Raw genomic sequence first — 12,709 nt, forward strand, 5'->3', positions numbered from 1 at the left:
GCCTGTTTGTATTAAGCACACGCACATGCACAGAACTGCACATTAGGCAAACATCGCTACCATGTGAGTACACGCAGAAAAATGTATAGTTACGCCACTGGTTCCCATGTGAGCAAAGTTCCAAGAGAGCGTTCCGCAGCAATCCTGGGCTGTGCAGAGTTGTGCAGATGTGTAACTGCACCTGATTACCAAAGTGATTATGGTGCCAGGGCGCCCAGACTATGACCGCTTGATGAGTGTGAAACTCTGGGGTTTATTACCAGTAATAGCATCGTGCTTCTCAACTTCTTTGTCCTCTCCTGATAAAGGTCAGTGGGCATGGCCTCATGGGAAAGCTGCCCCAGCGACTTACACCCTTGTCTTCATCATGCTGAGGGCATACCCAGCAATCCAGGAACTGCTGGTCATGGCACTACTAAGCAGGGCAGCCACTGAGAGGAGGCCTCCTAACTAACCCCGCCCACCATGGGATTTGGCTCCACCTGTACATCCCTCCGTTGTCTCCCTCTCACTCTACCCCCACCCTGCAAGTGTATGTTTCTTCCTAACCCCTCGTTGCTCTCCATTTCCCCCACCCATGTCCTCTCTGCCCCATTGTTTCTCACTCGTCCTTGACCTCTCCATGTTTTTCACTCATTTTTCAGCACAGCGAATAAGAAATTTTTATGGGTGCAGGGATTCCTAATCGTGTATGTGTCAGAGTGGTGTGGGGAAGAGACAGGCTTGGCTTAGGGGTCAGAGCTACAGCTGGTTCCTGTATAAAAGACGTCCCCAGACTAACTGCAACTGCTCCCAACAGCTCCACTCAGCGCTCTGTAGGCATCCAGAATTAATAGCCAAAGTGGCGGCTGATAAACAACCAGCCAATCCGCTCCTACCTGTGATTCGAACCGAGCCTGCAGCATGGCAATTAGGAGCTGATTGGCTGGTTGTTTATCATCCACCATTTTATCACTTTTTGATGCTTGATACATCTGGCCCGTAATCCGTTCAGCAGGCTGTCAGCGGGGTCATCAATGTCTGCAAATAGTAAAACCCATTTATATATGGGCTTCATAGTTTGAACCATGTTTTAGGATTTTTCTCCTTTAAATGTCTCTGCAGTATTATATATATATATATATACCTGTAATTATATTGCATTTCTGTAGTGTGTTACTGCCCTGCTCCAAGGTAATAACCCAAAGTCACTTTGCCAGTCTAGGCTGTCTTTAGTTTATAAGAGTAGTGATCAATGTAATGTCCAGTGCTGCCCCCTTGTGGTACATCACTAGTAACGCTATAGTTACTTATTAGTAGAGACACTATTATATGCAACATAAAAAGCTTGAAATATGCATGCAAATATGCATGAAAAATACTTAAAATATGCATGAAAAGTGTTAAAATATGCTACATTAAATAATAAAAAAAGTAATTTTGAACTTATTTATTTAAAAATCAGCATACAATTAGTTGCAAATAAACCTCAAAAATAGGCCCACAGCATCTGCAGATGTCTAGCACTGCAGCGTCCAAAGCTCTTCTTGCATCAACTACAGGGACCCTCATCTCCAGCGCCAATGGATCAAATGTCAGCATAGCGTTTGAGGGCGGCACGGGGGAAGGCTTCCTCCCTGTGCTGCATACTTACTGTGGCATTTCCATCGCGCCACGTGATGTCACAACCCTTCCGCCCGTCTCCTCTGCTGTAGAAGTCTGTCTCTTGGTGTAAAGTCCCAGGCCAGGGGCAGGCAAAGGTTCAGGAGCTTTGTAATGGCATCCGTCCCAACTGACTTTTATCAACATGGATTGGCATCCTAGAGCAGTGTCAAACATATCGTACATCCAAGGTTCCCCACACTGCACACATATTGCCCCAACCTGCACACTCTACCACTACCTGGCCAGCAGCAGCAGGGCAAAACAGTGCTGTGACTCGCCGGTGGGAAGGGGACGGGGCCTAAAATATGCACCATCACTAGATTTTAGGTAAAATATGCAATAACCAGTGAGAATGTGCAAAATATGCATATGCAAATGCATATAATCCTGTCTCTACTTATTAGACACATTACAGTAGGCAGACAGGCAACAGCACCTTTGTTTTTGTACGGAGCTGTACCCAAATACCACTGCACTGCCAACATAATGTCATCGTATACCCTGAGCAGACATGTGCTCCTCTAATCTGGTAATACATAACTTCATGTAATGTCCCTGCATGGCTTACAAGGTACTGTAGCATGTCTGTAAATCTATTATCTCTTTAGTTACAGTTGACATTTTTTATTTCCATATTAGTATGACTTTATTTTGGCTATTTAGTGCTACTTCTGCCCTCTCACTGTTTCTCTTCTCTTACCGCAGTGTTGATGACTTTGGCTTGGGGTTACTGCTGAAGACCAAGCAGATAAAGCGCATGGTGGCATCGTATGTTGGGGAGAATGCCGAGTTTGAAAGACAATATTTACAAGGAGAGCTGGAAGTGGAGCTGGTGCCACAGGTACGTACCGGCTTAACACAGCTCACACAGCTCTCCACTTGCTTTGCCATAACCGTAACGGACTCTCTGTTCCCAGCACACTTCATAATTTGCCCGGGTTTTATTTTTCATGTTCTTTTGCAAGTAAGACATCAGATCATAGTGTTCATAATAAAAATTATTGAATAATAATAAAAAAAAAAAAAAAAGATTTAGATTTGGGAGGGGCGACCACAAACTCCAATCTAAATAAAGCTGTTCAGCATTTGTGTGCCGCATGCAAAAGCAGCCAGTGTTTACCCTGTATGCAAAAATATTGACCAATGTTCTCTTTGGCCCAAATTCAGTTAGCCAAGGGTTGCGCTAACTAAGGTCATAATTAGTAACAGTGGCGTAACTACATTTTGGGCGCCCCCCGCCGTTAAAGGGAGGGCGCCCAGGTAGCCGTCAATGCAGGTGGGGGGGACGGACGCTGCGGGGGACACAGAGGCGGCAATTACTTACAGCTGAGCCGGGCAGGGGGAGCCGGGAGCTGTCAGTACGGAAGGGAAAAAAAAAAGCCCATACAATGAATGGGCAGCCTGTGATTGGCTGAGCGCTCTCTCAGCCAGTCAGCAATTGGCTGAGAGAGCGCTCAGCAGCCAATCACAGGCTGCCCATTCATTGTATGGGCTTTTTTTTCTTCTTCAGTACAGACAGCTCCCAGCTCCCCCTGCCCGGCTCAGCTGTAAGTAATTGCCGCAGCTGTGTCCCCCGCAGCGTCCGTCCCCCCAGCCGCCTCGCAGCGTCCCCCCCACCTGCACAGGTAAAGACTGGGGATGGTGCGGCGGGCGGCGGGGTGTAACGCAACTATAGCACTGCAGCCCCCGGCGCCCGCACATGCATAGCGCCCCCCCCGCAGTCGCGGGGGCTGCGGTGCTATAGTTACGCCCCTGATTAGTAATGATTGCTATAGGGAGGTACGGATGCATACACAAATTTGCCTATTTATTTCCATACACCTAATGCAGGCATAATAACAGGTGGCCTACACTCCACTTTGAGTGGGCCTTGTGGTTTATGTGGCGCCATGTTTGTAAAATGGCTTCAAATCTTCAGCGCTTCTGTGTCTCTAACCAATCGTTCTGTGACTCCAGAATAGGCAGTGAAGGCCGAACACGGTTTTGAAGAAAATGGTTCTAAAAATAAATAAATAATTTTCCATACAGTAAGTAATACTGTTATTGTGACCTTTATTGTAATTATGCTTTTGAATCTGTAGAGCCTTTAAATATAAGATGTTTCGGTCTTCTTTGTTCTTTTTTCCCAGAAGGCTTCACACTCATAGGTGAAAAAAAACTATATATATTACCGTCATCCAATCTAGAAGAGACACTTTTTCCTGAGATCAGGAGAAATACCTTTATATATACAGAGTGATCAGAATAATATTTGTGAAGAAAAACAAATCTAGTCCATTATCTTAAAAATGGGGACATAAGCCCCATCCCTACAGCAGCAGAGTATCAGGGAATTCCTCATTCTTCCGATACCTGGGTTCCGCAATCGGGGAAATCCAACCTGCTGCAGATTCTCATTTTGCCAAATCCAACTAAAAAATGATTGTGACCGAGGAGTCCAGGAATTTTAACATTCTGGGTTTTGCAGATTCCTCGACAGATAATCGATGTCTGGCGATGATCGGAATCGGGGAATTGTCTGGCTGATGTATTGCTTGCATTAGTACGCTTTGACGATTACTCTTAAATTGTTACAACCTTCCGAAGGTTTTATTGTAAAATCTGTGAAGTGTGTGTGTGGCAGGAGCGTGACAGTATGCAGCGAATAACACAGACAAATGACTAAGGGCCTTATTCTAGTTCACTCTTTCTGACAAAATCCTTCTTAGATGGACAAAACCATGTGCACTGCAGGTGGGGCATATGTAATTTGTGCAGGGAGAATTAGATTTGGGTGAGTTATTTTGTTTCTGTGCAGGGTAAATACTAGCTGCTTTATTTTTACACTGCAATATAGATCTCACTTTGAAGTAAAACTCTACCCATCTAACATCTAACATCTAACATCTGCCCCACCTGCAGTGCACATGGTTTTGTCCATCTAAGAAGGATTTTGTCAGACAGAGTGAACTAGAATAAGGCCCTAAGAGCACATCACCCTTAATTCTACCTTTTTTCTGAGGTAAAAAATTCTCATTGTCACTCCTCCTACATCGCCTGCATGCAGAAATCCTTCAGAACTGCCGTCTTAATGTACTAAATGTGTCACTTTATCGTCTCCTTGAGGAAAACAGCAATCGCACAGCAAAGAAGCCAGACGCCTGTTTCTAATGCACCATATGGGATGCGTGACCTTCTAAGCAAGGGCATCCTGCGCTCCAATATATAACAGCATTTAACCAAACATATGTCAAGCTATTGCCAGCCAGCGGCATACATTAATAAACCTGGCCACAAACACATTGGGAAAATGCAATTTTACCAGCCCAATGTTTTTTTATTGTGAATCTGCCAGAGAAACATTATATTGTCATTCCAGAAAAGCAAATGTTTCATGGCAAATGTCTTTCTTTCCGCTCCAGGGAACGCTTGCTGAAAAAGTTAGAGCTGGCGGCGCCGGCATTCCAGCGTTCTATACAGCCACAGGCTACGGCACATTAATCCAAGAAGGGGGAGCGCCTATAAAATATAATAAAGATGGCAGCATCGGTATTTCCAGCCCGCCTAAAGAGGTAAAAAAAAGTCTATTTCTCAATATTGTGTTCACTCAGCTTCGTATATGCTGTGACATTACTAAGAGCATAGTATACACAACAACTTCTGTAATGTTTGTTCCCTTCTATTCTGCAAATAATTAGAAGTTCATGCGGCAATGCTGCAGCAAAATACCTAAGGTGCTCTGCTGCCCTCTTGTGGACTGCTTGGTATATTTTACTGTTCAGGTGGCTGAGAACAAGTGTGATTTTGAAATCTGTTCTGGACAATAAAATGTATTTATTTTATTTATTAACAGTTATTTATATAGCGCACATATTTTGCAGCGCTTTACAGAGACAATTTGAACATACACTTAAGTCCCTGCCCTAATAGAGCTTACAATCTATATTCCCTACCACATGTACACGCACACACAGACATTCTAGGGGTTACTTTGTTGGGTGTCAATTAACCGACCTGTATATTTTTTGGGGATTGTGGTGGGGGAAACCGGAGTACCCAGGGAAACCCCCAGAAGCTCCACACAGTAAGGGGCATGGTGGGGATCAAACCCATGACCTCAGTCCTGTGAGGCAGTAATGCTACCCATTATCCTGTCCGTGCTGCCTGGATGGGGCATCAGACACTTTGGGGTAGTTGTGTGACGCAGTGATAAGGGAGGAGAAGTGAGCCAGAGGAGCATTGGCCCATGGCAACCAATCGGAACTGAAGTAACATCTAGAATTTGTACCTACCCCTTTTATTATTTGTGCACTTTCTTATTGGTAATTATTCTTTAAACCATCTCTGTTCCAGTTTGTAAAAATAAAAGTAACCATTAGCCCCAACCATTATATGGGTGTTGAAAAGGCAGCAATTCTCTCTTTAAATGCGTTTGTAAAAATCCATATCTATTATATAATCCTCCACATCGTCTGTCCCTGACATGCTCAGTTAGAGACAGACGGTGGCACTTTCCTTCCCACATCTACTAGTAGCTCTCGCTGGTGCCACTGGGTTCGCTATAGCACATATTTTACCCGCATATACTGAGCAGGGACTCGCTTTTTAAAAATTAGGCAGGTCCTCTAAGACGAGCCTGGCGCGGATTGGTCGGGCAGGGCAAGATGGACACGGGCTCCTGGGTGTTAGCACTGCCGGCAGCGGAGGGGATGGCATGATCGTGGGAACACGGCAACGCAGAAGTCACTGGCTGGGAGGGGGAGCCTGGAGCGGCAGATGCTGAAGGGCTCTGGCTGGCCCTTGGCTCAGGGTATATGCCACGTGGGAGAGAGGAGGAGGCTTCTGTATGTGCCATGTTGGGGGCAAGGATAGAGGAGGCTTTATTCCATTGGGACCCAGAAAAGGTCAGTTAGGACCCCTATTTTTGTAAGTGAGCTGTCCCGGGGACCCACTATTTTTGGGGGTTTTCGCAATCACTGTACCAGTACTGCCCTGGGCCAGCCCACCCATGACACCCACCTTCCTAGCCCACTGCCTACTTACAGAAGAAATGTTCTGTCAATCTCTATTTACTGGTGCCGCTGAAATATGCCCCTATCCATATTTATCTCAAAAAGAGATGGACGGGCAGGTGGCATAGATACACGGGAAGAGATCGTGGCAGAGGTGTGGGAAAGTGGGGGGGGGATCACAATTACATTATACACTAACTGCTGGGCATAATAACTAGAGAATCGGCAGATTACGGCTCCAAAGTACTAGATATTGCATATTATTATTGATTTATTCGCTGTGATGCTCTGCCGCCCCTTTGATCGCTAACAAAATGAATATAATGTATTGAATGATTATTCATGAATTCTGCATAAACAGTTACCATAACCTTGACCCCATCCTTCATCTCCCAGTTTCCCTTTCAGCCTATTGGAGATTAGATTTAGGGCGTGGAGTATTTGGCAAAGGATATGTCCAAATCTCCTAAATTAAGCCCCATACAACCTACATGACGGGGGATATCTTGGACCATATTGTGGCCAAACCAGTCCCCAAGATCTACCAGCAGTCCATGTTTTCCCAGACCACCTGTAGATCAGTAGAATGTGTCGGTTAGTAATGAACGCAGTTTAAAAATGGGACCGTTGGTAATGACTGCACCTGTGCACCAGCTAGGTGGCCTGGGAAATGTGAACTGTTGGTAGATCTCGAGGATCGGGCGGCCACCCCTTGCCTAGGGTGTATGGGGCTTTAGGGGTCACAAAAGGGAAGGTGATACATTTATTGCCACTATCCTATGAGCAGATAATGTAGGTAGAATAAAAAAAGCAGAATGCAGATGTTTTTGGGCACTGCACCTGTCTCTTATCACAATGGAGGTGGGCACTTTGCTGTTTGCTTAAACCTTACGTTCATAGGAATACAACCGGTTTATTATAACTACTGTAGTGTCCTCAGTCATTGAACCTTGAAAAAAAAAAGTAAAGTAGGAATAAAGAGCAGAATATAATAAGTCTTTTTAGAACCTTCCTATAACCTATGCATTCAGTGATGCAGTTCTTTGCTTCTCCACTAGGTGGTGCTGTAGGAACAGACGTCTGTACTGGGTAGATCAAGAGATGCTTTGAATTGTTATAAATGAATGTAGGAGATACTTTATGTACTGCTGTCAGGGTACATGTAGCTGCCATATCATTCTGGATGCAAGCTGTGATTTTCTTTCATTCTTTCCACTCATCCCTAGCCTATGTTACTTATATCTCAGCAACCAGCCTCGTCTCCACTACACAAATGTCAAATCAAAGCCATCCCACATTGACTTATCCACAGATGAGTGTTTATCTTGGGGGACAGGAGTTTACTTGTTACTGTTCCGTTATCCGACTACACAGCAGGTGCTGACTTAATGACCCCGGGGGGAGCTGCATCAAATCTCGCAGAGACGTACAGTCCTAACCAGTAACTTCTAACTGTAATTCTTTTCAAACCAGCCTGTAACATGGCAGTTAGGAGCTGATTGGTTGGTACTTTATCTCTCTGCACAGGGACGGGGAACCTTCAGCCCTCCAGCTGTTGTGGAACTACACATCCCAGCATGCCTTGTTACAGTTTTTGCTATGTGGCCATGTTACAACTGCTGCAGGGCATGCTGGGATGTGTAGTTCAACAACAGCTGGAGGGCCGAAGGTTCCCCATCCCTGCTATTGTACACTGAATTTTTGAGGATTCTTGCTAGCAAAACTGACTAGGTTGACATGCATTGGCTCGACCACTAAAGGTCAACATAGTTGTACGGTTGACACAAGCATTAGGTCAACAGTCAAAAAGTCGACATGAGTTTTTACCTTTTTTATTTTTTTGAGCCGACAGGCGGTATTTCATGCCCCACCATCCACTAGGGCGATGAGGGAGAATAGAAAAGTGTGCCGAGCACAGCGGTACATTTTGACGGTGTCCATGTCGACCGTGTCGACATTTGGGATAAAGACGTGAAGAACTCCTGTCGACCTTTTGTCTGACAACCTTGCCATTGCAACTTAATGCTCGTTTTGACCTTCCAGCCATGAAGTCTATGTTCTAGGTTTTGGAGAGAGAGAAAACGGAGAATCCTGTATTAGAATGCCTGCGGCAATGCAATTTAGAGTAACTCCGCCCACCGAGCGGAGTACTAGGGGTTGGGTCAGAGCCGGCCTTAGGCATAGGCAAACTAGGCAATTGCCTAGGGCATTTGGAATGCCTAGGGGCATCAGCAGCTTCTGCTGATTAAAATGATATGCAGCATGCCTATATTCTGTGTGTGAGTGAGGCTGTATCTGCATATGAAATAGTGTATTAATTGAAAGCAGATCTTCTCCTCTGCCCAGCACACACTGCTTTGTGCTGGGTTGCAGTGTGGCCATGGAGGTGCTTAAAATACAATATTTTCTCAGGATTTTTTTCTAAGGGTATAATGTGTATAATGTGAGGAGTAATGTACATAAGGTAAAGCGGTACTACTGTGTGATGTAACGTGAATAAGGGACACCATTGCATGATATAATGTGAATAAAGTTGCACTACTGTGTGGCATAATTTGAATTGGGGGTACTATTGGGTGGCCATGCCCCTTCCCAGCAAGAACACACCCCTGTTTGGGCTGTGCACCGAATGTGTGCACTGTTTCTATTTAAATATTGCGGGTAGGAGCACCAAAATGATGACTGCTATGATGAGGGTTGATGGTGCTGGGAAAGGGGAGCAGGGTCAGAGGCGGAACTAGTGGCGGTGCTAGGGGGCACCAGCCAAAATCTTGCCTAGGGCGTCATTTATGCTAGGGCTGGCTCTGGGTTGGGTGGGAGGGACGATTAGAGGGAGCACCCGGAGCTGCTGGCAACTTTAGGTCAGCCCTACCGGCGGCGCCCAGGGATGGAACCTGCGGGTGAATGTGGAGCTTGCAGGCCCGGTGGGAATAGAAGTCAGCAGTCCGTGCACAAGCTGTGCAATCGCATGGTGTTAGGTGCGGCACCCCGTTCGATTGCACCGCTTGCCCCCTCTAGAAACAGCCCTGATTATGACGTTGGGTTCCGGGACAAGATGCTGTATTAACATATTCCACTACTGCTGTGTTTAGATGTTTAATACGTATTGTTATTTGTAGAATATTATTAGTTTAGGGTATTACGAAGCACAGAACTTTACTGAACATTCTCACCCTTCTTTTTCTAGGTCAAAGAATTTAATGGGCGTCACTTTGTTATGGAGAACTCTATCACGGGAGACTTTGCCCTGGTGAAAGCTTGGAAAGCGGATCGTGCCGGGAATGTTGTGTTCAGGTAAGGTTACGTTGTCACGTCCCTATAATGTGCCAGCAAGTGGGCGACTATAGTCCCATCGTTCCGAAATTGTAATTCCATTGATCCTGTAGTTGTCGGCACCAGCGGGCCTGTGGCCAATGTAGCTTTCCTAAAAAATTACAATTGGAAGAATTTCTTGGATCAATTCCCCCCTCCCCAAAATACTGACTGATTCAGAGTTGTTCAAATAGTTTTTGTGAGTTTGCCATAACCACCTCTTGTAGAGAATGGTACAGGTTATTCACCCTTACAGTAAAGAACCCTTCCTATCCTGATGGTGAAACGTGTTCTATTGGTAACTCATTTCCCCTCAGTTGCCCTTGGTTCAAAGGGTATGGAACATTGGATAGACAACTAGGTCGACAGGGTTATTAGGTCAACATGGGGTAAACGTAGCACCGTGTCCCCTCGCACACTATTTTCTTCTCCCACCATGGCCTAGTGGATGGTAGGGCATGAAATGCCGCCTGCCTGCACATGTCGGCTCCCCAAAATTTTCCTGCATGTTGACCTAATGCTTGTCAACCTAGTGACCATATCCCGGTTCAAATATTTCTTAATACAAAGTTACACTGGCCTCGGATGTACTTGTAAATATTAATTAGCTCGTTTCTAAGTCTCCTTATTTTCGTCTGAAGTAACTCAAACCTCGTTTTTCTAAGCTTTTTTTTATAATTTACCTTCCTTTATTAATGGGGCTTTTTACTTTTAGTGTCGCACATAAGCACAGAATACATACGCCTTAACCATTTTCACATCGTAGCAGTAAAAGAAGTGATTGGACGTTGCATATTTGCAGGAAGTTCTTTATTGGCTACAGTGCCACCTGTTTAAAGCCTTGCTGCAGTTTGGATCCAAACGCATACAATGATTCGGCTATTTGCAGATCTGCGCTTCACGTCTGTCAGCCGGGCGCATTTTCTTATTTCTCCCCAACTGTCTTGTGGAAGTTCGGATCACTCCGCATATTGTAGTTGCCAGGGAAACGCAGCCTGGCTTAGCCTCTTGACAGATGCCGCTAGCACAACATTCTCCACTTGGGCTCGCAATAGTATTATATTCTTAATTTGCTTATTTGGACATGTTGTCTGCCAATAATCTGCCGCAAAGTAAACATGTGTTACGATAATTCTCCACAGGTGAGCTGGCTATGTAGCAATCGCGCACTCTCGACCAACAATGTTTTTATTATTTCTTGTTTTATTCAGAAAGGATCAGCCCAGAATATTATTTTTCTTTCATACTCATGGTGGACACTGGGACAGTGGGGTGTGGGTGGAGCCACCAGCGACAGGCACCAAGGAGATTAAATTTCTTTGGGTGCAGCCCAGGCTCCTCCTCCTCCACGCCCCCCTAGGCTTCAGTTGTTCCTTGGTGCCGTTAGGCACAGGTTACTAAGGAGAGGGCTCCGTGCCCTTATTTTTAATTTTTTGTTTTTTACTTTGTTTTTGCACAGGAGACAGCGCCATTTAGCAGCTGCTCCTGCCTGGCTGGGTCCGGCGCGCTAGTCTTATGACCTGACACACCGGACACCTCACAGCACACTGAGGGCGCCGCGTCCAGTCAGAAGGTAAGCGGGTCCCGTCTCAGCTGAGCGGGACGCCGTGCGGCGATACCGCCGGGGGAAGGGTGCATCCCCCGGCCGGTCCTGGCAGCAGGCACCCGGTCATTTCCGTGGGCCGCTAGACCACCAGGTTTGCTGTATGGGGAGCGCCATCTTGGAAGGCGTAAAGCACTGGGGTTCCAGGGGGAGGCGGATAGGTCCCCAGCTTCCGCCTCCGTAGTACAGAGCTGTCAATCACGCTTCCCGCGCTCAGCTCTGCTTCTCCCCACCTTCGCAGCGTCTGCGCGCCATTACAGGCACAGCGCTGAGACGGAGAAGTGCACCCAGACTCCTGCTCCGCGATACCAGGGACCAGGTTTCTTTATCTTTCCCCTAGCGCTGATATCAAGCTATATTTAGCACTGATACAGCGTAAATTTGTGTGCTTGTTTTTTTGCTTAACCCTAGCTTGTTTGTTAGGGCTTAAGGTGTCAGTTTGTCTGTTTTTTTAAGACAGCTTATCGTTGTCAGACTTGTGTTGAGGCTTGTGACTTATAATATGTCACAAAAGGGGAAGCCCACAGCAAAATAAGGGTACTGCTCCTAATCTGCATGCATACACATGTGGCAATTGTAAGGAGAATTTCTCCTCAGAGAGGCAGACAGACCCCGGCTTGTGTGACTGTTGCTCTGTAAATGCACCCTTGCCTGTCAGTCATCCTATGCAGGAGTCCACTGAGCCAGCTTGGGCAGTAACTCTCTCCACAGCAATGAGAGACTTAGCCACGCAGTTAGCTGCAGTCAGGCCGCACAAGTCTGTTTCTGAGGTAGCCACACCACAGGCTGTGTCCTCAGTACCTGCCCCAGAACCTACCTGGGTTCAGGGTTTATCTTCTTCCGTACAGGGGCTAGTACAGGTGTCTAACTCCCTTCAGTCTATTCTGAAGGCTCCGGGTAGACGCAGGGCTTTGCCCGTTTCTCATGACTCTGACGGGGAAGATACGGATGAGGAAGGTGCGGTTGGCACCGACGATGATGATGATGGTGAGGAGGAGCCAGACTCCTCTAAGGAGGATCGTATGACTCAGTCACGGGTAGATGCCCTTGTTAAGGCGGTCCGCTCCTCTCTTAAGGTACAGGAGGATCAGCCTGCATCATCAGATGCTCCTATCTTCAAAAAGAAGAAAAAGGAGATAGCAACATTCCCTTCCAGTAC

General features: G+C 46.2%; 1 protein-coding gene across 2 annotated transcripts in view; it reads left to right on the plus strand.

Moving 5' to 3' along the window:
- Nucleotides 1-12,709, plus strand: part of OXCT1 (3-oxoacid CoA-transferase 1) — a 114,201-nt gene that overhangs the window by 20,143 nt on the left and 81,349 nt on the right. For both annotated transcript variants that reach the window (XM_083154266.1, XM_083154274.1), the window contains exons 4-6: nt 2,350-2,485; nt 5,046-5,195; nt 9,823-9,929. In XM_083154266.1, the coding sequence (XP_083010392.1) occupies nt 2,350-2,485; nt 5,046-5,195; nt 9,823-9,929 (393 nt within the window). The remainder of the gene's footprint in view (nt 1-2,349; nt 2,486-5,045; nt 5,196-9,822; nt 9,930-12,709) is intronic.

The sequence above is a fragment of the Crinia signifera genome, chromosome 1 (assembly GCF_055691185.1).
Source record: "Crinia signifera chromosome 1, ASM5569118v1, whole genome shotgun sequence".
Taxonomy (NCBI): domain Eukaryota; kingdom Metazoa; phylum Chordata; class Amphibia; order Anura; family Myobatrachidae; genus Crinia; species Crinia signifera.